General features: G+C 34.4%; 1 protein-coding gene across 2 annotated transcripts in view; it reads right to left on the bottom strand.

Annotated features, from left to right (window-relative positions):
* The window catches only part of snx29 (sorting nexin 29), a 265,933-nt gene that overhangs the window by 55,362 nt on the left and 185,022 nt on the right, over positions 1 to 25,549 (bottom strand). For both annotated transcript variants that reach the window (XR_015504021.1, XM_087276140.1), the window contains exon 19: positions 18,779 to 18,919. Coding sequence is in view for 1 of the 2 variants with exons in the window: in XM_087276140.1 (XP_087132266.1) it covers positions 18,779 to 18,919 (141 nt within the window). In the remaining variant the exon portion in view is untranslated. The remainder of the gene's footprint in view (positions 1 to 18,778; positions 18,920 to 25,549) is intronic.

Below are 25,549 nucleotides of genomic sequence, written 5' to 3'. Positions count from 1 at the left end.
TCTGTGTGTATGTCTGGAAGATACAGTATAACATTATCCACATGGAACAAACTATAGTAATTTATAATATGTTTTTAAACCACACTTAAGTGCATAATGTATAGCACAGTTGCTAATGAATGCAAGAATACTGGTAAACTGTAATAAATATTGTAACGTTTGTGTAAAATGTGGTGCATTGTAATGGTGTGTGATTATAGTGTAGAAAAATATAGCCAATTGCATAATTTGTTCATTACTACAGTTGTGTTGTACCATAACCATATATGACAGTTTAATTCAAGTATGCTTTAAAACACTATAGTACTTACTATAATATCTTTTCATGCAAAATCTTACAGTATATTGCCTCAAAGGCAGGCAAATATATTTTAGTTCAGAAAAAAACTCTTCATAATATATAGATCATGCCCAACATATGGGGTTATTTTATATTTATATCTCCTCTGAAATATGGTATAAATCGCAAAAATACAGACTTTTCCCTGTTTCACATAAATTTTTTTTAGTTCCTGGCCACCATCTGAATTTCACGCATCACCACAACCATGTTATTGCAAACAACTTATAGATTTGTTTTTATCTGAAATTATTTTATGAATAATGCATTGTTATTTGATTATTTAATTGTAACATAAAAACAGCAACAACAATAGTACTGTACCCCCACCATTATAATTATTTTGTTAATTTTTACATGAAAATCAGATTAACAAAGCCACAACAACAATAGCAAAGTGAATCAAAATAACCAATATCAACAACAGCAGCAGCAATAATAACTATTATTATTATATTGTCATAATATTATTGTTGTATTTTTTGGCAAAAGAGATAAATTAAATGTAAACAAAATAATATCTGAATGATTATCCTTATTTATAATTATATTTGTTAAGTTTTACTACAATACACTATGGTCAAAAATAATAGTAGTAATAATAGGTTCAATAATAGCAGGCATCTAACCCACATCTTTATCAACCAAGAACCAGTGCCTGAACCACAACCCTTGATCCTTGAGAGTTTGATCTAAAGCTATTAAAGGCATTCAACCTGTTTCAGTGAACGAACACAACCCCTCATCCCAAGAGTTTTGAACAGGATAAGTCTGGCTACTTTCCATGATCTCTCAATTACTATGACAGCTCCCTTAAGATTTACTCCCCTTTAAAATCCTGAAGCATGAATAGGAAGACACAGTCTCAAAAAAGTAAGCCTGCAAATGTGATCCTGATAAAAAAAAAAAAAAAAAAAACTCAGCTATAAAAATATGTAAACGGCGGCGGAGCTTATGAGGTGACAGTTTGACTGGAGTGCTGACAGTCGCCTTTCTTTGATGTCATCATTCTTCCCATGCTTGACTGGGTTCAACCAGACTCTGATTGGTAGTCGGGGCACATTTGACGGGTAGGCTGGGGAGCGTTTAGCGTGTTTGCCCAACGAGCCTTTGACAAATCAGCTGTTTAGGAGCTGTCAGTATGGCTGAGCAGCAAGGGGCCTGACATGGACCAAGCAGATGGAGTCATGGACACAACAAGACACCAAATCCACAATCTAGCCCAAAACACTGCCATAGTATAAGAAGCACAACAATCACAAAGACATTGCAGACAGTGGCATAATGCATGGAAGATATAAGCCATTTTGTGACATTGACAGGTTTCGCGCTATCACTTTTCTAATGCTATGTTGAATCTGTCAGTGTTTAGGATTGATAACCGCATTTACTTCCCCAAATGTACTGTTCACACAGCAGCTTACAATATACTGTGTGCTTCAACACTGTTTACACACTAAAAATGCTGGGTTGTTTGGAAAAACCAAAGCGTTGGGTTACATTTCTAGGGCCCTATCATACACCTGGTGCATTAAGGCGCAAGATGTGTATGGCGTGATTTGTTGCAATTTTAGACCAGTGCAACTGTAACAGTTTTCACATTTTGTACCATGTTCTTTAAATAGTACATCCATTTGCACTACTTTGTGAACTCATGGGTGTGCCACAGTATAAAGGAGGTGTGTTAAGGCGCATTGTTGGAACGTAGCTATTTTGAGGAACTGAAATAGACTGCACCATAGATCAACTAAAAGCTGGTCTACAGTCCAGTGCAGAGCACTTTAGTTGTGCACCTATTCAGGTTCAAATGCTTACTACGCACAGGATGTACAACAATACACAAATATCTCTAAATACGAAAAAGTGTAATTACTTAAAGTGTACAAAAATTATTATTATCTACAGAAATATAAAAACCGCTTATTTTTTAGGCCTTCTTTATATCGGGGTGCTTTTTTGTTTATTCATGACAATTTGCATTTGTATAATGGTATTATTATTTATATTTATATTTGTTTTAATAAAAACAAGTTGAGATTTGTCCACCTCTTGGGTTTTGGAGATGTATGCATAACCGAAGGGGGCATAAGAATAGGATGTGTGTTTGGATATAACTTCTTTGACCACACTTCATTATTATTGGTCATTCATTTGTTTGCTGGAAATTAAAACTGAGTTAAGAAATAGTTTTGAAACAAATCTTTGTGCTTAACAAACTAAATTAAATATGTAGGCTGATGGATGTCTTCAGTGGAGTGCGTAGTTTCCTTATCTATGAAAGTAAAGGAGAAAAGTAAAGAGCAAAAGTAAATAGAAAGTAAAGAGGCCGAATGGAGGAGGCTTATTAGTTTTCTTGCTAGTGAAGCGTTCAGTTTTTCCACTTACAGAGTTCATTGTGTAAATAGCCAATGCGCAATGCGCAACTGACTCTTAAAGGGAATGACAGATGAGTCTCTAATTGGTTTAATGCATGTTGTGCGAAAAACACACCATAACTCATTAAGAGAATAAGCACATCCCTGTCAAACCCTGCACCAGGGCGTAAACCATATTTTTCCTTCCTTACAGCAGCAAAAGTAGATTCAAACACACCCTGAATGCTTTTGCGCCATGCGCTTTAGATGCGCCGAGATCGTTAAAATAGAGTCTTTAGTTTTCAACACAACTACTGTGTTTGTTTAAATTTGACACAATGCTGGGTTATGACACACTATGGCTGCTCGATAATGGGGAAAAATATCATAATCACAATTATTTTGGTCATTCCTGAAACTTAACTTTGGAAAAGAAGCTGCATTTACGAACTAAAACAGTGAATTTGCTTTAAAACAATTAATATAAAATATAATAAAATATACAAATCGCATTAACTTAAACACCAGAAATATCAACTGTGTCAAACAATAAATAAATGCATATGTCAGGCAAAATAATTATGAATAAAATTAGACAAACTGAAAAGCACTAAACAAAGAAGGAAAATGTGCCTTTAATGGAAGACTGCATTGAAGAGATTTTTTTCTCCCTTTATGGGTTATATTTAGTATTTAGTAATCAAAGGCAGGTGTAAAAGGGAAGTGTCTGCATTGTCTACATGTCAACTAATCAACTAAATGCACCCTTAGGTGTAAATGGTTTCCTAACAATAGAATTGCCTCTACCATTTTTTTTTTTTTTTTTTTTTTGCTGAAACGCTTTTCTTTGAGTAATTATCACTTGATTTTTGTACATTTTTGTTGGTCTTTAAATTAAAGATTAACTTAAAATAACTTAAATGTGGCATGTACTAAATAAATTCTCAATTACATAAGCTGTGTCTCATTTCAGAGGCTTTATCCACTGAAGGATGCAGACTTCAAAGGTGAGTCCTTCGAAGTCAACACAAGCTGAACCGAGCATTTTGAAATAGGACGATCTAGCCTACAGAGAATGGATCTTATCACCAGGCAACCATAACAGCTGCTGTTAATAAGCGCTAATAAAATTTGTAATGTCTTTTTTTTTTTTCAAAGTGATTTTAAAACTTATTTAAGCGATCTGAAGACAAAACAAGATATACAGAAGCTGGAAATATACTTCCTTTGATCCATACATGTACACATAAAAATGTAAACTGTCTATAAAATCACTCTTTTGTAAGACATTTCATACTTTCATTGTTTTTTAACATGTGTTTAGGTATTCAAGTAAAATAAACTTAATTCATACATTCAAAGCAGAGTTTTCATTAAAAACATCCTGCCGTTATCAGTGCGCAATGAATCTTGAGACGTTCGAGACCGCAAAGAATCCACCAATTGTGTCCTTCATTATCTGGGAAACAATTGGAGGCTGCGTTTAAAGGAGCCTTCACATTTTTTTGAAATGAGACAGCCTTCGTCGCTCCACGATGACACAGCACACTTCGAATGCATCCTTCGGAGGATGCAACCTCTGAAATGAGACACAGCTATAGATTTTGTGATTGTTGAGACCCAAACATAATTGATTGCACAGCCTTATGACACTTTCTTCAGAAAGTAAAGTAAATGTAAAACTACAGTCAAGCCCATATTCTCCTTGGCCATTTGTACACTAACTTTTTGATATTAAACCCGCATTTAAATACAGAAGTGAATTTATTCAACCATTCTGTTGTGTACAACCAAAATTCAAAGTTTGGGCATTTACATGTTTGGTATTTGATTGTTATGGTTAAACTATAGTCAAAAGAGCCGTTGTGTTCTGTTTGTTTTGATTTCTACTTCTCATGGTGCACCCGTAAAGTGTTGTCCACTGAATATTTTTGGAATTAAGAAATCCAGTTTGTGGCGTTAAAGTGGAAGGTTTACTTTCATGATAAGTGCTTTGGGTTTGGGGTTATTTTGCAAGCATGATCAGGCAAAGAGTCAAGACTCTATGTGATTTCTTACACCATGTAGATATTCAATTCAGCTCTGTACAAACTGGGAAGACTGCAGTTGTCAATACCTCCATTTTTCCAGAATTACTTTGGTTATTGAACGTGGTTGTTGCAAATAAAATAATAAGAAATGTGTGTGTATAAAATAAGATTAAGCACAAAAAAATTGAAGAGACAACCACATTTAGATACACTGTGCAAGAGGCCTTTGTGACAACATCCAAAACTGTAAAGTCTCACCACATCTGACACAACAGAAGTTCAACCGATGCAAGAGTTCATCTGTCAAATCTCATTTATACCCAGTAAAGAGCTGAGCATTTGAGCAGGGCTAAAAAAAAAAAAATAAAAATTACACGTCTGTATTCAGTTACAAATTTTTGTTGTGATAAATTGCAAAATAAATGTGAACACAACCATATTAACAAGGTTCTTACACCTTTTCCAAAGTCAAATTTGAAGCTCTTTTTAAAGCGATATTAACTTTTCCAGCACTTTTCCAGCAAGTGTGCATTTAAAAATTGCTCTATAACGTACAGTATAATTTTAAACCGTATCTTTAACAGTCAAGATTGTTTTTAAGACTTTTTTTAAAGCTTTTTCATTTGTAAATTAATAGGTGAATTAATTCCTGTGTTGTGCAACACTATAAGTAAATACACTGTAAAACTAGTGTCAAATTTACAGTAAATTGGAGATTTTTGTTTGCAAATAAGACTGTAAATTTACAAGTGCACTGTAAATTAATCATACAAATTGTGCTGTTTTATAGTAAAATACAATTGTAATTATTGTAACAATTTCAATTATTAATTTAGTGTCCTTGTAAATTTAGTCTTTACAGAACCCAAATTGTTAGTAAGTTACTGTAATTTGTACAATAAATTTAATACAATGTAACACAATACATATGTACATACATATGTATACTTCATCACGTTGTATCAAATGCTAATCATTATTGTATTCTACAATAAAGTTGTGTATTCTAAGAAAAATGATGACATGTTTGCCCTATAAGCCCAACAATGGATGAGTGTCATTTACTCTTTTATATTTAATTTATTTGCATCTTAAATGTGTTACCTTTCATCCTAAATTTATATTTATTTTAATTTAATTTCACTCAAATTATATTATTTCTTATAGCTATAATATAATATTATAATGGTTATAATATTTCATGCAAATAGTTCATTATTATTACTTATTTATTAGGCTAAATTAATAGGAAAGCAACACAATTGGACTTTCAAGAAATGTATCCAAAATGTAAGTACTTTTTTAAAGTAAAAAAAAAAAGCAGTTTGATTAAAATTCAACATTTTCAAGGATTTTCTGCATTAATCACTCAAACTCAGGACTGGAAAGTGTAGTCCTCTACTGTGTGAATGTGGCCTGAGGGTTATAACTTTTATGTTTGATGGATGAGAAAAAGAATAAAAAAAAAAATAGGTTAAAAAATCAAATAAAATAAAATAAGATAAACTGACTTCTCTTCACTGCAATGTATTTTTTAAATATGGATGCAAATGCGTTTTTTAGAGTACCTAAAGATTTAGTTTGGCGCTCTCCCTGCAGCAAAAGTTGGCAGATCTAGAACTGTCAAGATGTCGGTACACAAATGAACATATTTAGCCGATAGATTTCATATTTCAGTGGCATATTATTGTCTATGCACCAGTAATGTGCATTAATGATTATAAATGATTTATTGCTGTACACAGGGGTATGCAATGTTTATTGTCTACAGAAATATTGCAATTGCTGACATTACCAAGTGTGTCACACACTTTGCAGAAACAAACACATCTTCAAGTCCAAAAGCATGAAGCCAGTTTGTATGCAGTTACCAGCTTCTATAAATCAAGTTACAAAACCATCACACAATATCACATCAAAATAACACTGTCAGAGCAGAATGTTTTGTGCATCTCAGAGCAACACTGCACTATTCATATTTATATTTTTTAACAAAAAGAATTCCACAACTAATGGTGACTGGTCTTTCTGACCATTAATATAAGATGGTGACAAACTCAATTTTTGTCAAGTCATATTTACATTCAATAGTTTTTGTTAGTTTGAATACTTTGAATGTCTGTCAACATATTTTATGAAGTCATTACTCTAAAAATATTATATTTTTTGTAATAAAGCCTATAAATATATACAAATTACTAGACCGTCTGCAAAGGGGGCACCTTAATTTGTGAGCAAAGTTTTATTCATTTCAGTGAAAAGGTTTTTATGAAAGAAATTTATAAAGTAATGTTTCCCATCAGAAAAAGTATGCTTTTAGCAGAAAGTTGCTAGGTAACAGAGACACGCATATTCAATTGCATAAGACAGAGTAACATACACTGAAATGCATGTGGTCACTTTGACCATTATGGTAATTTAAGGTAGATATACTCAGATTTTGTTCGTTTTTAACTGTGTTTTTAATTCTGAATTTTAATAACTATTGGACCCTGACCTTCCCTAAAAGTATGCATAATTAATTCTACCATTGTTATTTTAATAAAACTGCAATGCTAGCATGAATTATTCATACATACAAGAAAAGTCAGGGTCCTATAAAAATTAAATTACAAAATAATAACATCGTCCTGATGTTAAACTATAGGATCCAAATCCAAGCAATTTTGTGGCCCACTGCACCGTGATGTAGCAGTGTAGTTTTTCCCTGTCTACTGACACTGACTAACATGTTTATATTATAATGTCTCAATATTGACACATTTTATCATGTCCATAAGGCAGGATTTGCAAAGAAACTGGGGTTAAAAGATCTGTTCCAGCTCTCTGTGATCAAACTGCACCTCAAGAAGCAGTAAGTACCACCCTTTATGTTTTTAAAGCATTTTGAACAAGTTTTTGAGCTATGTAATTCAAAACAGCACGATTTACCACAGCTGCATAATGCACACAATTATAAATGAGGACACTTTAATCACACAAGAGGAATCCCAGTTTGTGGATGCTAAATCAGGTTTATTTTCTACAGTAACTTAGATATAATGGATGTCTATACAGTAGCATTTACCTATTTGGTGGGCATCCTGTCACATTTGCAGTGTGAAGATGATCAAAAACAGCACAATGTGTTGATGTGTATAATAAACGATCTGATGGGTATTTCAACCTGAAATTTCACAGATTTATTCTGGAGATACTGCCCTGTAAAAAGTGCAAAGCAGGAGACCTTTAAACAAACGAGCTAATGATTCAAGTGGACAATTTATAAAATCACATGCTCTGTTGTGAAATGAGTCAGCAAATTGAACAAATCATTTAACTTAATTGTCAATGAGTCACTAATTAAGTGACTAAGTCTTAGATTAAGTCATTAGTACAATACACATTCAGATAAACATTAATTATCATTATAATTTTTATATTGTACACACCATGTGCACATTTTTTATATATATGTGCTTCTGTATTCATAATCAAAAGCACTTAATTACTTTCTTAATGACATGTATTTTTTGATTATGCCTTTACTGAATCAAGCATGGGACAATCTCACACAAGACTGACCAATAGGAAACACATGATCAATTCTGATGATGGTTTTATAACTTAAAATGGTTAAAATCCCATCCTAAGTAAAGTTTTTTCATTATGTCATTTCACTCAGACATTAGCCATTAAAGGGAAGAAGACTATTGAAACGTTAATTTCATGCCAATGGAACCACCAAAGTATCAAATCTACTTGAAATCTATCTGTGAAAAACAAAATGACAGTTGAAAGAAATGCTACATATTTACAGCAAATGTCAGAGTGAAGGAAAGAGCAGGCCTAGTGTTGCACTGGTTCAGAAAGACACATGAAAGACCGGGATGGGTAATTACACAAGCTGCTGTCTCAAGATGAATGATGAGAGACTAACAGAAGCAGATAAGACAGGGCAAGTCCTTCATTACACCCAGCACATACAAATGATCAGGAACACACACTTTCAAAGGAGTCTAAGGGTTTCCCCAACCGAGGCATTATTTGCATTTTCCCATCATTATGCTTATACGTGTAACTAGCTTCAGAGATTCAGGCCTGAGAGAACACAACCACATAACCCAGTTCAAAGTTATCTTTTAGTTCAGTCATGATTACTGCATGGGTTCTTACCATCAACAGACATCAAGTACATGGTCTAATGGGACATAGAGAAATTCGTTATACATGCAATATGAAGAACTTAATATGAAATCAATTACAGTATGCTACTGTTCAAATATATGTTGTCAGTAAGATGTTTAGGTGTTTTTAAAGCTCTTACACGAATTAAGGTTACAATAATTTGATTTAAAAGCACAATTGTGCACAATTGTGGCATCCTAAGTTAGAATCCTGACTTGCGGTCCTTTATTGATGACACCCCACACCCCTGTCCAACCTTGTGTCCTCTCTAAACTATCTGAACCTGCAGTTTCTCAACGATGAACGTTCTCCAGCTTCCGGCACCTAGGCTGCAGCTCTGCACAGAACATTTAGCCAGAGGAGAAACTGTCGTGCCCAACTGAACTTGGTTTCTCAAGGTTTTTTCCTTCACTTTTGTCAATTGGTGAAGATTTGTTCCTCGTTACTGTTGCCACTGGCTTGCTTGGTTTGGGACTTGTGGAGCTGCACATCGATGGATTTGCTCTTCAGTGTTTGGACTTTCAGCAGTGAAATTTAAACCACACTGAACTGAACGAAACTAATCTTCAACTCTGAAAAGTGGACTGACAGTTTCAATTAACTAGAATTTCTATGTTAAGCTTCTTTTTACACTGTCTACATTGTAAAAGCGCCATATAAATAAACATGGATTAAATTGAACTATAGTCCTATCACAATAAAGGCAAAAAAACACTGCAAACGCTAATATCATTAAATACATTTAGAATTTAGTGATGCAGGGCTGCCATATCGGTATAGGTTGACACAGTCCTTATTTTTTAAATGTATCATTAAACCATGTTCTAAAAATATGTGACAAGCAATTGGTCTGTTGACACAACAGAAACATTTTAATACCTGAGCCATTCAGAAGTGCAGAATAGTATACTGCACTCTCTATGAAATGACAAATGTTTATGATCTACTTTATTTACTTTAACATTATTGAAAGTACAGTACATGCTGTGCAACTGGTATCTGTTGCTTTGCACGATTCTAGTCATGATTCTAACGTTCGTTGTTAAACTATATTTTTGCTAGTTATTTTATTTTTAAGATCTGATGTAAACTATCTGCTTCTGCTTTCAGTATGCAATGAATGTCACATAAAAGGCTATTTAATCTCACGTTGGAAGAAATGAACATTAAAGCCCAATTAGCACCTGAGGTGATCATTGTCATAGCAGTTTGTGCTGCTGTTCAGCCTCAAAGTTGCAGAAATAGGAACAGTTTTTTTGTAATAGAAAGTTTTTGCTGTTGTTGATGGTTAGGACAAAAACTCCTTTTACATGGAAAAGATACATTTGATCATGTGTTGGAGCATTGCGTATAGTCAGGACATTGTGTTACTAACCTGATGAACTAAAGCTGAAAAATTATGGGCTCTATTTAGACGGTCCATGCGCATAGCGCAAAACGCAGGGCACAAACGCTTTCAGGGCGTGTCAGAATGTATTTTTGCTAATTTAAGAACGTAAAAATCTGCTTTGCGCCACGGCGCATGGTCTAAATGGGTTGAGTTTATTTTGATAATAAGTTATAGGTGTCTTTTGAGAATTAACCAATTAGAGTCTCATCTCCCATTACCTTTAAGAGCCAGCTGTGTCGCGGCAAGAGCGCATTGCTATTAACATGACATAAAGTAAGTTCACTTTCGCTTTTGCTCTCGTTGATAGGAAAACCTTACCGCACAGACATCAATTAGCCTATAAATAATTAATGTCATTTGTTAAGCGCAATTATTTGTTTCAAAACTATTTTTAAATTCAGTTCTAATTTCCAGCAAACAAATAAATGAACAATAATAACAAAGTGTGGTCAAAATACTGAGTTATTTCCAAATACACCTGCTATGCCCCATATGGTCTAAAACCTGACAGGTGGGCAAATCTAAGCTTGTTTTTAATAAAACAAATATAAATATGGATATGATAAATAATACTGCTAATAATAATAACATTATACAAAAGCAAATTGAATGAACTGAAAAAGCCTCCGAAGATGAAGAAAGTAAGGCAGTGGTTTTTAAATTCATGTAGGCTAGAAATTAACATGTTTTGTTATATTTTAATCATTTATATTTATATCCTATATATACCCTTATTATATTTATGCTTAATATATTATATCTTTTTCATATGTAAAGATATTTGCGCATTGCTCTGCATCTTGTTTCTAGTGTGTAAGCCAGGCGCACTTTGCGACAATAGACCGACTTTGTTCTGGTCTAAAGAACAGGCTATTTACAGTTTCTCAAAATAGCAACGCAACAAAACACGCCTGCTTTTTTAGACCACAACGCCTATGGGCGCACATTTGAGCGAAAATTCATTTGCTATTTAAACAGTGTGGCGCAACACCTCAAAATGACCCTTGCGCCGAGCTAAAAGTAGCAAAAGAATATTGCGCCACGCCTTGCGCCACATTGCGCCAGGTGTAGGGCCCTGAGACTTATTTCTGCTGGTTGATCCATATATTACAGAAGTGTGCGGCTAGACATGATGGTTTTAACATATGCCTTCCATATTAATTGACACACTGCACACAGCAGATTTTCTTTGTTTTTATTTATTTATTTATTTATTTATTTTATTTTTTGCTGGAGAAAGACAAGATGTGGCAGTATGAAGCTTCTTCAAAATGACAAAAATGTACATATTTTGTAAACAATTTTGGGAAAAGAAAGATCTAGATGTTTGCATTTTATTTATTTTCTACAGTTAAAATCTGTAACTGCATTGGTTTTGTTAACTTGGCTCGTAAAACTGCATATAAAGATTTGTATTCATCTGCATAGAGAATGGTTACAGCTTCCAAATATAAAAGTTATCATTTTCACTTCTTTATTTATTTTACAGTTTAAATATCTGTTCATAATATAATACATATTTCTAAAAATATATGTGCTGTCTAACGTTTTTGAAGAAACCACAAAGAAATTTTCAAAGATATTTAGGAAAAATTCAAAGGGACAACCCTAAGCACAGACCTAAGACATATCAGAATTTCTGTCCTCCCATATAATCATATATAAAATGGTGGAGCCTTCAATAAATCTGAAGTATCCTGCTAACCTTTGAGTTGCCCACACAAGTAGATCCAGAACAAATGATTCTACAATCCCTGTTTGAGTACACTCAAATGCTCGACTCAAAGCTCAATATAGTGGAAGATCAGATATCATACATGCAAACGTGTGCAATGGCGCGTAACGCAAAGGAATGAGAACGGAACCCCTTTGAACAAACCGCCACCGAACAATAACAGAATTAACAATTACATGACAGCTAATCTCATCGGGCTGATGATTACCAACAAAAGCCTCATCGCCATCAAAACCCTCCGCAGTTGCAGCCATTTCAACTTTAAAAGCCTGCTCTCGAACGCACTTTTTTTTCTCCCTGCCTTCTTGTTCTAACTGAGCCCTGAGGGTTTCCAGACTCCAGTTGAATTTGCATGTCAAAGTTTCAGCTAAAACTTCAGCAGAAGGCAGTTTGCAGCTCTCGGCTCTGAAAATAGGAGAAAAAGAGAAGCTCCTTCCGCCTCGTGCATGTGTGTACCAACAAAATGAAACCCGTCTCTGAATCACACACTTCCCTGAAAGGTCAGGAACTTCTTAGGCTGGTTACTACTGGAGGACTAGTCAGCTTCAGATGTCATTTTCATGGGCCATTAGCTCAATGTTTGATGCATAAGGCACAGAAATTGAGGAAACACTTCGGGGCCTTTGAAGTTGTTGTCTCACTGGCTAAATTTTATGGGATTGAAGGCCCATTTTCAGTCTGGTATTAAAAAGCAGACAAAGAAAACACATTACCGTTCACACCTGTAAATCTCTCATCTTTGCCTAATTTTCTTATGAGGGAAGGTCTATGAGCTGCCATATGAATAGGCTTTTGAATTTCCAATGTGATTTAATAATAATTTAATTAGGATGCACTAAATGTTTTCGTAAACATATTTTCAGTTAAAAATGTGGAGTCAATTAATTTATTAATTAAATATGCTTGATGCATTTAAAGTATATAATTTAGCTTTTTATTTACCATATATCCTTAATGAGCCGTTTACACTGTTTTTACATGTTTTTAAATATGCATACATTACTGTTTATACTTAAACTTTTTTAACAACTATTTGTGAACATTGACAATAATTAGATTTGGTGCCTTCACAGATAAAATCAGTAATTTTACTCATGAAAAAGCATTTAAAGTGGTTTAATGAGCTAAAAATCATAGCGGAACCGAATTGAGTGCAATATAGCGCCTGTTAAACACGGTAATGGTTCTTCAGAGGTTCCTTGTGGTGGATAAGGTTCTATATAGCACCATCTTTAAAGACACAGGTGCTTTGCAGCACTTAAAGGAGATTATCTTTGATTATGAGTCAAATAACCACCTTTAGTGCTATTTGCCACCTGTTTTTAGAGTGTATGTTTTTATGAAAACAGTGTTATAAATGTAATAAAACATTCACAAACCTTACTTTACCAAGGAAATTCATGGATTCAAAATTACTGCACAAGAGCTGTTCTCTGAAGAGAATGCACTCTTTAAAGATCCCATTTTGCTTTATAAAATGTCTTATTTTGGTGTTGGGGTCTCCAACAAAAGGCTGATAAGCATGTAAGGTCAAATTTTTTTATTATCTTATAATGTGCATTTATTTTTTACTAAATATTCCAATGACTCCCATTTGATTTGTTCAGCAATTAATTTGTTCCCAAACCCCTCCTTTGTGTGAGGCTAATCTGCACTGATAGGTCCAAAGACCTAGTCTGTTGTGATTGGTCGACTGGGCTCAGGGTGAGACAGAGAGGAACGCCCACCACCGCAATGAAGTAGCAGAGAGTATGTGAGAGCCCAATGCAGAAATGCAATAAAGCATAAGTTAAACACCAGCATATTACTCTACTCTTAAACCTAACCACAAGTAATGACACACATTGGCAAAAGTTGAACTATTTAGAAAATTGGCCATGCAGCACATGTGAGGAACAGCTGATGGTAGCCATAAAACAGGATTGCGAGTTTAGAAATGCATTTAAATCAGTAAAGGAAGAAGCAATCGTCACACTTTCAATGTGGTTTTGGACGCAATGTGTGAATAGCCCCATAAAGATTTAACCTGAGAGATACAAGACAAGCACTGATCTATAATAAATGTGATAAGTGATTATAAGCCACGCAGAGCAATCACAAGATACAACACACAATTGATTAAATACTTTGCAAACTACAGAAAACAAGGCACCAATTTTAATTACACTTACATCTTATGATCCAGAGGAAGAGAAACTGGCCTATATGAACTGCAACAGTCACTGACAAAGTCCCTGTCAAATCTGACACAGTACCAAACATAATAGTCTCTGATGCTCCTGTAATAGCAAATAGCTGAAAAATCACACATTGCAGCATAGGTTATTGTATCAACAAAAACAAAAACAAAAAATGACAGAACCAAGCACAGCACTAGATTAACTATACTGTGCTATTGTTGTAAAAATTAACTTTACCCCTTTATTCCCCACAGCCAAACTCCTTCTGTCAGTAATCATCATCTTCTTGTCATGTTCAGTCCCATGAAAGTGCGTTCATGTTTTACCGTATCCGGCACTTCATATTTAGTGATTACCGTATCAACATTGACGCATGCGGGCAAAATATATGAAACACAACACGATTCATTTATTCGATTTGATGTCGAGTTGTTAAAGAATCAATAGTTTCAAACACGGTGCACTTTCAGATTTAAACCTCAGTTGGATGTTTTCCTTCATTTAGTACTGTCTTATAAAGATAATTTTTAAAAACCCTAAAAGGGGCTCTTAAAGTTTGATTTGTAGCCAAATACTACAATCTTATTTGTGACCAAAAAAAATAGTTATAAAATGAACAGTTGGATATTAGGCTCATGTTATTCAAATATTTTATTAAGGTAGTATCAATATTTATTGTTCCGGTATTCATAAAACCACCAGTTCTCGTTTTCCCTGGGAATCAAACCCACAACATCAGCAACCTCAACATCCATGCCTTATCAAGATGTTAAAATCAAGATAGCAAAATATGACAGATGGTTAAAAATAACTTGTTTTTGATGTGCAGACCAACAACTGACTGCTGGTAGTGCAAAACTAATGTGCTCGGAGCAGGTACAAAGCGTGCTGTCGTCACGCCAGCCCTGGGGTTGATTGACTCTTTTGATTGGTCGTCCTTGAGGTGGGACACAGGCTAGCAGTGCCTGTCTGGGTCCCGGTAAATCAGCTCTGTCTTTCACGCTCTAAAAAGTCTACCTTTGAAGGGCCGCGCGGGGGCCAGTGGCTCTGCTTGGCACTCTCTCAAAAATCACAGGCGCTGAGAGGAAGCGCAGCCACAAGCCAATTACCTGCCCCTGGGTGAACAGAGGGGGAAAAATGAAGGAAAATGAAAAGACAGGTGGGGAATGAGAGTGCTGTCAGAGTGGGCCATCCTCATTAGCGGGTACACTGCTGCCCTGCTGATGATGCTGATGGGACACTGGGGCACGGGGCAAGACCGCATGACATAGCAATCTCGCCTATGTACACACTACACAGCAGCTTTCTAGATGAAAAGCTTGGAGAAAAGTGTCAACACTCCCAAAGTGACAAGATCAGTGGTGACTGGATTGAAGTTGTGGTAAAAAAAAAAAAAAAAAAAAGTAATGTTTAAGGTTTCTGTCAGTAGGCAGACAGAAGGTGATTTTCTTGTGGCTCTATGGGCTGTAATAGTAAGTTTGTTGTGTAAATTCTCATTAAATGCTTTAGGCCCATACCCAATTCTATTTTTGTACTCCTACCCCTATCCGTTCTCCTTAGCCCTTAAAAGTGAAAAAGCTTCAGTTTACCCCTAAGAAATGGGATGGCACTACAGCACCTGCACACGTCATCATATGTCATCGCAATCTTTTCATATGAGATTGACGATGGCGACTGTGTAGTTATTCCAGTTGTTTTAGTTTATTTTTTTGGTATTTATCTTCAGGAAAACACTGAAGGCAACGATATTATATTATCATAACAATATAATGCAGCAATATGATCGTAACTGTACTGTGCATTTACATCATGGCCATATTCATCTATGTAAACACAAGAAAACACCATTAACATTATATCAGACACTGTACAAAGCTAATTCCCAGCCACTATACATTTCTGACAGGGGTTTTGAGTATCCTTATGGGTCAGATGTGAAAGTATGTTGTGGTACCGCTATACAGGAGTTCTTATTTTTATGGATCATAGACAGCAAAATATATATATATTTTTTTTTAAGCATGACGGTAAAACACAAACGCCGTTATGAATGAATTATGAATTAAATGCTTGTTTGTTGTAAAAATTCATAATAAGGACAAAAAATAGTCGCCTCACAGCAAGAAAGTCGCTGGTTCGAGCCTCGGCTGGGTCTGTTTCTGTGTGGAGTTGTCATGTTCTCCATGTTCACGTGGGTTTCCTCCGGGTGCTCCGTCCAAAGACATGCGGTACAGGTGAATTGGGTAAGCTAAATTGTCCGTAGTGTATGTGTGTGAATAAGTGTGTATGGATGTTTCCCAAAAATGGGTTGCAGCTGAAAGGGCATCCGCTGTGTAAAACATATGCTGGAAAAGTTGGCGGTTCATTCCGCTGACCCCAGATTAATAAAGGGACTAAGCCGAAAAGGAAATAAATGAATGAATAGATGGTGTATTGTGGGAGTTTTTACCCCTCATAAGGGTAAGAGGAATGGCTAAGGGGCCTTAATTACATGAACAAGATACTTTCATATCTTTGATTTCATGCTTCTCATATTACTAACACATACACTTGTACACAAACATCACCTATATATTAAATTACTGCAGGTTGATATATAGCAACTTTACCTGTTAAAAGATATTAGTTATTAGTTTATTAGATAAAGTTATTAGTAACTAATAAAGTTATTGTAACTTATAACCTTAACTTCTCCAAATTTGATTGTCAATAACGTGCACCTTTTGTAAAGCTGCTTTAAAACAATAATTATTGTGAAAAGTGTTATACAAGTAAACTTGAATTTAACTGAACTAAAAAGAAAATCCAATATCATTGTTCAAAATAAAACTAAGCTTTATATTTAAAACAATGCAAGAAGGATTGCTGTCAGTCTGCTGTCACCTTTAACCATACACGTGTTGTCTTTCTTTTTTTTATATTTGAAATTATTATTAACAGATATGACTGATCATTTTTATGTTCATTATAGCACATTTATTTATTATTGTTTTTTTTAAAATGGACACTTTTGTATACTTAAAGTATGTTTAATATGTGACCTTGCACATCAAAACGAGTAATACGTTTCACTTTTTGGGAATTAAGATTTATACATCACCTCAAAGCTGACTAAATACACTTTAATACCTCAGTGAGGTGACTATTTTCAGGTTGGAAAATATTTGGACAACTATTTGAAAATATGATATCTGAAGATAAGGTGGCATGATGGCTCAATGGTTAGCACTGTTTGCCTATTCTCCTCTAGTTCACGTGGGTTTCTCTGGGTGCTCCGGTTTCCCCCACATTCCAACGACATGCGGTAAAGGTAAATTGAACAAGCTAAATTGTCCGTAGTGTATGAGTGTGAATGAGTGTATATGGGTGTTTCCCAAAAATGGCTGAAAGGGCGTCCGCAACGTAAAACATATGCTTAAATAGTTGGCGGTTCATTCTGCTGTGGTGACTTCTGAAATAGAGACTACGTCAAAGCAAAATGAATGAATGAAATCTGAAAAAAAATTATAATAAAATTGTTGTGTTGGGTTTAATGCTTACCAATGCACGTTGAAAATCAAAAATTGACTTTGACATACAGTAGGAAATTTATAAAATTTCTACATGATCTTTATTAATAATCTAATAAATTTTGCATTTACAGAAAAATCTATTAATGTATTTTGATCCATACAATGTTTTAGAGTATGGCTATTGAGCACATCCTAAATATACTAAATAAACCAGTGCAACATTAGACTGGTTTTGTGGTCCGGGTTCACACATATTTTTATTATTTTGATGGGATACATAGCAATATTGCTCATGTACACTCTACACAGCTGCCTTCTAGATGAAAAGCTTAGATAAAAGTGTCAGCAATGAAAAGTGGCTAGATCAGTGGTGACCGCCAAAACCTTTATACTAGTACAGAGTAATCTTGTGTGGTTCTGTCAGTTAGAAAACAGAGTGAAAGTGTGAAAGCAGCAGCAGAAAATTGTAGATTGCAGCATGAAAACTTAAAAAAACTGTGCTAGTTTCAAAAAATCTTTTTGGTGCCTTTGTTATTGGAAAAAAGATACTTCTGTGGAAAAAAAATCCTCAAAACTAAAAGGGTCCTGGCCACTTTTTTTGTATCACTTTTTTATAAATATTTTTCTTTTATTTGGGCTTTTTGTGCTCTGCTGAGATGTTTTCTTCTCATATTTCTGTATTACTGTCATTTAAAAACTTTATATATGGCAGCCTACAAACTTTTCTGTTGTCAATGTAGAACAATTACAATCTGAATGTGTGATAAATTGTTTCCTGCAACTGTGATTGCTCTGAAACATTGTTATCGGATTAAAAAGACGACATAAACGCACACTGCCATGCTGCTCTAAATGATAGATAGATAGATGATAGATAGATAGATAGATAGATAGATAGATAGATAGATAGATAGATAGATAGATAGATAGATAGATAGATAGATAGATAGATAGATAGATAGATAGATAGATAGATAGATAGATAGATCTTGAATATAAATGGGAATGAAGAAATGAAAGGAAGAGGAAAATGAGGATCTGCTATTACAGTGAAAATCAGCAGCTCATACCTTGTTGCCGATGGCTTTTTTAGGTGGGAAATTGAACGTGTCGACTTGTGGAAATTGCGGCCGCAGGTAATTGTGCAGTGTTCGGAACTCAGCATAGCGCCGGTACACATTCCACTCATTATCAAGGATTCGAATGTACACCTGAGAAACAAAACAAAAATAAAGCACATATTGATGAGCATCTGACATGTCATTTTTCTCTTGTTACCTTCATTATTATTTGCATTTGTGCTAAACTAGGTCTCCTATGGTGCCGCAGCCAGACAGACACAAGGGACTGTGCATAAGTGCATTTGAGAGACAGCAACACAAGGAGGGAGAAGAGAAGAATGCTATTTTAACGCCTCACTTTCTCTTTCAGATCAGGACAGAGGAGTCTGACTCGGATTACCCAAGCAAGACCTCTGATCACAGGCCAGCGACTCGCTAAAGTCTCTAGAACAGACAGCAGTTAGTCCAGTGGGGCTGCAGAGCAGAAAGTGTGTGAGTCTGAATCTCCAGAGAGTGTCAACTCTGACAACACGTTTACACCTGTGAGGACCCGCTGACACTGTCAAACTCAGGCTGGTCTGAGACCACCGGTGTCACAGTGACAGTGAAATCACCACATAAAAAATTATGCAGGCAAATCAGATGGCTTTTTTGCTTACTTGGTTGCTGTGGCTCTTATTTTGTCCAGTTTATACATCATTTTACAGATTTCATCTAACATAACCAGTTCCATTCAAAAGTATTGATAAAAAATATATGTTAACAGTTTCTGTATATTCCAAACTGTTTGATGCAATTATAAATTGTCCATGTCTCGAGGTAGTTCATTATGATGCCATTTACCTCTTTTCTTCTATGTGTCTGTTACTTACATTTACTTCTTTGGACAGGTAACACAGGACTGATTTTTCTAATCCCCAAAGACAAGAAGTAACAAAGTAGTGACTGCATGTTTAAGGAAACTAGTGGAGTAAAAGTACCGAAACTGCACTAAAAATGTACTTAAGTGAAAGTAAAAGTAGACATTAATTAAGCCACTTGGTAAATTACAATTCCTGAGAAAAACTACCTTTGTTACAATAGATTGAGTGTCTGTAATTTGTTACTTTACACCATTGTATAGAACTTTAAACTTTTAAAAATGTTAATAAAAGTCACTTTTACAAAGTTTTGTTTGAAGAAAGATCAAGGTCCCATAATGCAGTTGAAAAGCATAAATAAACAGGGAATACTAAAACATTAAAACATGAAATATGGAAAAAATCATTTATGACTTTATTTTTTTACAGTGTTTGTTAAGCTTTTTATTTGTCTATTTTATATGTTATTGGAAATTATTTTCTCCGGGCTTTATTTTTTTTAATTACATGCTTTAAAATATACACTTTAATTACATTTAAAAACTAGAAAGAAATAACAAATGAGATAATAAACATTAAAATACTAATTAACAATTCAAACTATAAAAGTTATTTAAAAAAGTTAAATAAATTTTATGTTTTTTTTAATGATCTTGCTTATTAAGGCTGCATTTATTCAAATTATTAATGGACGCGTGAGGATGAATTTTAAGAAACCAACAAATCTAGAGTTATTTTAGTTAACCAAAATTAATAATATTACCAAAACAATAACAGCATAAAAAAATACTAAAACTAAAACATAATCATTTTACAACTGAATGCTTCAAACTCCAATCATTTTTTATTATTTTCAGTGGTGAAATTATTTTTGGTTGTTTAATATTTTTGTGAACAAAAAATAAGGTCAAGAGTCTTGGTGTTATTCTGGAGTCAGATATGAGTTTCAGGAGTCATGTCAAAGCAGTAAGAAAATCAGCATATTATCATCTCAAAGACATTGCAACAATGTTTAGCATAGATGCTTAAAGACTTAGAAAAACTTGTTGATGCTTTTATCACCAGTAGGGTGGATTACTTTAAAAACTTCCTCACTGGCCTTCTCAAAAAGACAGTCAGACAGTTGCAGCTTATCCAGAACGCTGCTGTCAGGATACTGACCAGAACCAGAAAATCAGAGCACATCACACCTGTCCTCAGGTCTTTACATTGGCTCCCAGTTACATTCATAATAGATTTTAAAGCATTATTATTTGTCTATAAATCACAAATGGCCTAGAACCTCAATACATTACAGATATGCTCACTGAATACAAACCTAACAGATCACTCAGATCTTTAGGATCAAATAAACTAGAGAACTAAGACTTTAGTCAAAGCAGGGTGAATCTGCCTTTAGCTACACCCCCACTGCTGGAATCAGCTTCCAGAAATGAAATGATCAGATCCAGCATTAACAATGTTCAAACCAAGACTTAAAACACATTTATTTAGATGTGCGTTTACTGAATGAGCCCTGTGCTCTTTCCAACAGATCACACTATTATGCCTTTCTTTTTTCCATTGTTTTAAAACCTTTTTAACACACTTTAATCGGATTTTATCTATTTTTAATGAAGAAGGATAATAAATTTTTTTTCCTATACTTGTCTCATTTATTCCTGTTTATGTTAAGTGCTTTGAATTATCATTAATTTTAAATAAAAAAAACATTCTGAATTTTCAAATCAACTCTATAATACTACAAAGCCTTATCATAAATTACATGACGCTATTAAATAAATTAAAAGCAAGATTTAACTGTCACATATCATGAGTCCATGTTAACCAAAAGTTGCTGCAGAGTTTTATTTCAGTACAACAACATATTTTCAACTGAAAACTGAATATTGAGTAGGGGGCAGGGTTTTATTTTTTTGCTGCTACTCTCGTCCTTCCCTTATAGTAAACTAATGGTTTAAGGGCCTTGACAAGTCGTCAGACTGTCATTGCAGAGAAAGACTGTCATTCCAGAGAGTAAACAATTGGTTAGATTTTGATTAAAGATAGCCAAATTAAACATTTCCGGTGCATTAACTTACACGAATTTATTTTTCACCTTAAAGTTAATAATGTCAACTAGAAAATAAACGTTGTAATTTTTGTTTTTACTTGTTCAAATTAGGTCATGTCAACCCCACGCACCATCAAACATCTCTCAAGAACCAAGAACCAGAACAATAACTCTTTCCCATAATGCACCGGGAGGACAGACATGGCGGAATGACTGTAAAAATCACATTAGCAGGTCTTGGGTGCTTAAAACGAGAGTGAGCTGAATAACAAATAAGGCTTAGTCACAAGCAGCAGGCCATTACAGTTTCACTCATAGCCATTATCTTTAATAGCCTGTGCTCGGTTTGAGTTCAGCCTGCTTTGGCGCGATAGGATGTTGATGCTTTATAAAGTTTAATTTAATTCTCTTAACGCATTAGCTTGATAGCAACTGCCTTATGCAAATCTTATTTATGATTAAACCTTGAAATTCTCCAAACATATTAATCAGAGGGATATTTCAAAGAAGCTGCTACAATACTCAAAGAATGATGAACATCCGCACTAAACCGCACACACTCTTATGCGCAAGGGAGGCTTTATGGCCTTAACTAAAGGAAATCAAAATGACAAACTGACGGTGTATTAAAGCTATCATAATCTCATAGAGGCGGCCTCATTAGCATACATATTTATGGAAACAAATCATCCTCTAAAGAGCAATCACTTCCCCCTCAATAATCGCAAATTAATTTCACAAAAAACGAAGTGGGAACGAAGGGAATCCAGCTTTCACTTTTTTTTTTTTTGGCAATTATAGATCAAACCTGAATTAAAACTAAAACTCCTGGCAAAACGTCAAGAAATTCAGGAATTAACCCAATCAAGCAAAACAACAAAAAAGAGCGAGCGTGGAGACAATTTTTATTGAATTTCACCTCAAGTTCTCTTTTGATTATTAATAGTCATTCATTCAAGTACAACCTTGATTTTAATTGTTTAAAAAACTGATTTCTAAGATGTTCTGAGAAGTTTGAACTGCTAAAGTGTTGTGACTGATGTTAACATGTTGCTGTGTGGTTGCTAGGGTGTTTGAGTTGTTGAAAACCGGTTGTTATGGGTTGTTAAGATGTTCTGAAAATGTTCTGATTTTACACTACTAGAGTAGCTATTATATTTGAATGTGAATTTACTTCACAACCTTTAGAGAGCTCTTTAGAGAGTAAGAAAATGAGTAGTATGAATGGAATTTGGAAGTACTGTGCTCGCCATGTTGTCATTATTACATGACCAACCATGACCAATCATACCATGACCATTCAGTTGAATTGCTTAACTCCCATTTATACAGCAAATTCTCTTCCTTGGTTTGCTGAGATAGTCAAATGTCCATTAAGTCCACTTAGTAGGTCATATAGGAACTTTTCGCACACTGTTTTTCCAATTTTATAAGCTGCGTCCCAAATGGCACACTATACACTATGCACTCATGCACTATGTACTTATGCACTTACACACTCAACAACAGGATAGTACATGTATGTGGTGTCGTCCCAAATGGCACACTAATGTTTTTTTTTTACTAAGCAGAAATACAAACCTTTTCCCTAATGACGTTAGACGGTTGCCAAATCAGTGAAATAAACGACCGAATTAATAATACCTGCCATGAGTATAACCGTATACACCATCGGGAGGCGCTATAATCACTCTCATAGGAGAATTTTGCTTTCACCATCCAAAATAAATAAAGTTATCCAACATGTGCGCCCAATAGCTCCGCCCCTTCCGCTACATAAGCAAAACTGCGGTCGTTGAGTGCGTGAAGTGTCCATCATTCCACACTTCATTTTACCTGCTGAATGAGTGCATCATCCAGGTAATTAAAGTGCTCTTATTATTTTTAGAGTTTTCAGTGTGAACACTCTACTTACACTATTTATACTACAAAATGGCGCAGAATAGTGCATAAGAATGCGATTTGGGGCGCAGCTTTAAATTTGGGCAAACTACTTGGCTTACATACTGTTTTTCACATGCTATAGGGAAGTCTACAATTTTGTATGGAAAATTAAATATTATTAAACTGCTCTGTTGCTAGGTTGTTCTGCGTGACTGCTATGAATTTCTAGGCTGTTTTAACACACTTTGTTGTTCCATACAATGATGTTTGCACGTAGCTGTTTGCTTTCTAGTGTGTTGTTTATTGTGTGGTTGTTTTTTTGGTTTATGTTCATGTTGAGTGCCTTCACACATATACTGTAGTTTTTACAGGCAAATTAACATCAAGAGATCATGTTTGAACAGGACCTTTTCACAAATAATGGTAAACTTATTTTGGCACTTTACCAATAAAAAGTTTAAATGACTGTCTATGTGAACACAGAACAAGACTACAAGTATTAGCATGTGCAAAATCAGAATGCGTTGACGTACTGTAAGAGGTCTACTCTGGGTCAAGTGTAACAACCATATGCTGATTAGTTCACGCGAAAAAATTTATATATATATATATATATATATATATATATATATATATATATATATATATATATATATATATATATATATATATATATAAAATTTTTATTTATTTTTTTTTTTTTTCCATTGAACATTGTGAGCAGTTTAATGGAACCAAAAACACAGATAATCTATTACTTGTGACTTCACTGATTATCATACAATGCTAGGAGAACAATATTGTGTGCCAAAAAAACCTGTAAAAATTCATTTGTTTGGCTATGATTTCTTATCCTTATTAGGATGTGCATTTACTACAGCTAATATGGCATATTGCCATTAAATTCAGCAACCGCATGCATGCATTGTGTTGGCCTGTAGTAAATTCACAGCAGGACTTTTTGTGGATAATTAGAGGACAGTTGTTTTTGCATTTGCACCATTTTTGGTGCAGAAATTGCTCTTAGAGTTCGTATGAGCCATGGCTCTGACCTATGCTAAAGAGGGTGAGAGAGCTCTTTGATTTTATCTAAAATATCTCATATACAAACAAATAAGTAGGCCCATACGGAATCTGCGCACACAGAAATCCGCAGATTTTTAGCCCATCATTGATTCTGTTTAATTACTTGTGTAAATTTATATTTATTCAGGTTTTAAATTATTCCTAGTAATATTATTGACTAAAATAAAAGTGTTTATATGATTTACTTACAATACAGTTTGCAAAGTAATATTTTCTGTCTTTTAGTAGATATATTATATGAGTGACTTGCTTTGTTTACCAAATAAGGGGATCTAATTGGATTTGTATTGTAAACATTAAATACAAGGAAAAAATTTATTATTTTTTATTTCATATATTAAGTTTTTAGTTATGACACTCGTTCCCCATAAATCCGCAGATTTTTTTTTACAAAATTCTCCACAGAAATAGCAAAAAATATCAACAGATTCTCTCTGGCCCTACAAAAAAACTAAAAAAACAAAAACTAAAAACAAAATGAACCAAAGCAACTAATGTAACTTTAGCTATGTTTCCATCCAAAGATGCTAATTTAATTTATGCGCAAAATAGCAATATCAAATAAACCTTGTCCGAATAGAGCAGCATTCAAAAAGTGAACAAAATCGAGTCAAAGAGAACAAAATCATCACATCCTAAATAACTGGAGCCAAATACCAAAATTAAAAATGGAATTTGTTACAGTAGGAGAAGCTGGGTGAATCTCTTCTTTATTTAATATATGACTTCAGTAGACAACACCGACACGCAGTAAACACATGGTGGCATTTGAAGGCGTGAGACGAGCAAAGACACTCTTGATTCTGGAGGTGATTGATAATATATTAACACTAATGTTAAGATGATAAGGGCGTTTTTGAATAACCAAAACATTTCAGATGCTTTACAATGTGCTCA

The sequence above is a fragment of the Danio rerio genome, chromosome 12 (genome assembly GCF_052040795.2).
Source record: "Danio rerio strain M-AB ecotype USA chromosome 12, GRCz13ab, whole genome shotgun sequence".
NCBI classification, from domain to species: domain Eukaryota; kingdom Metazoa; phylum Chordata; class Actinopteri; order Cypriniformes; family Danionidae; genus Danio; species Danio rerio.
The sequence above is the reverse complement of the archived record's forward strand: the minus strand, read 5'-3'. Positions and strand labels throughout refer to the sequence as shown.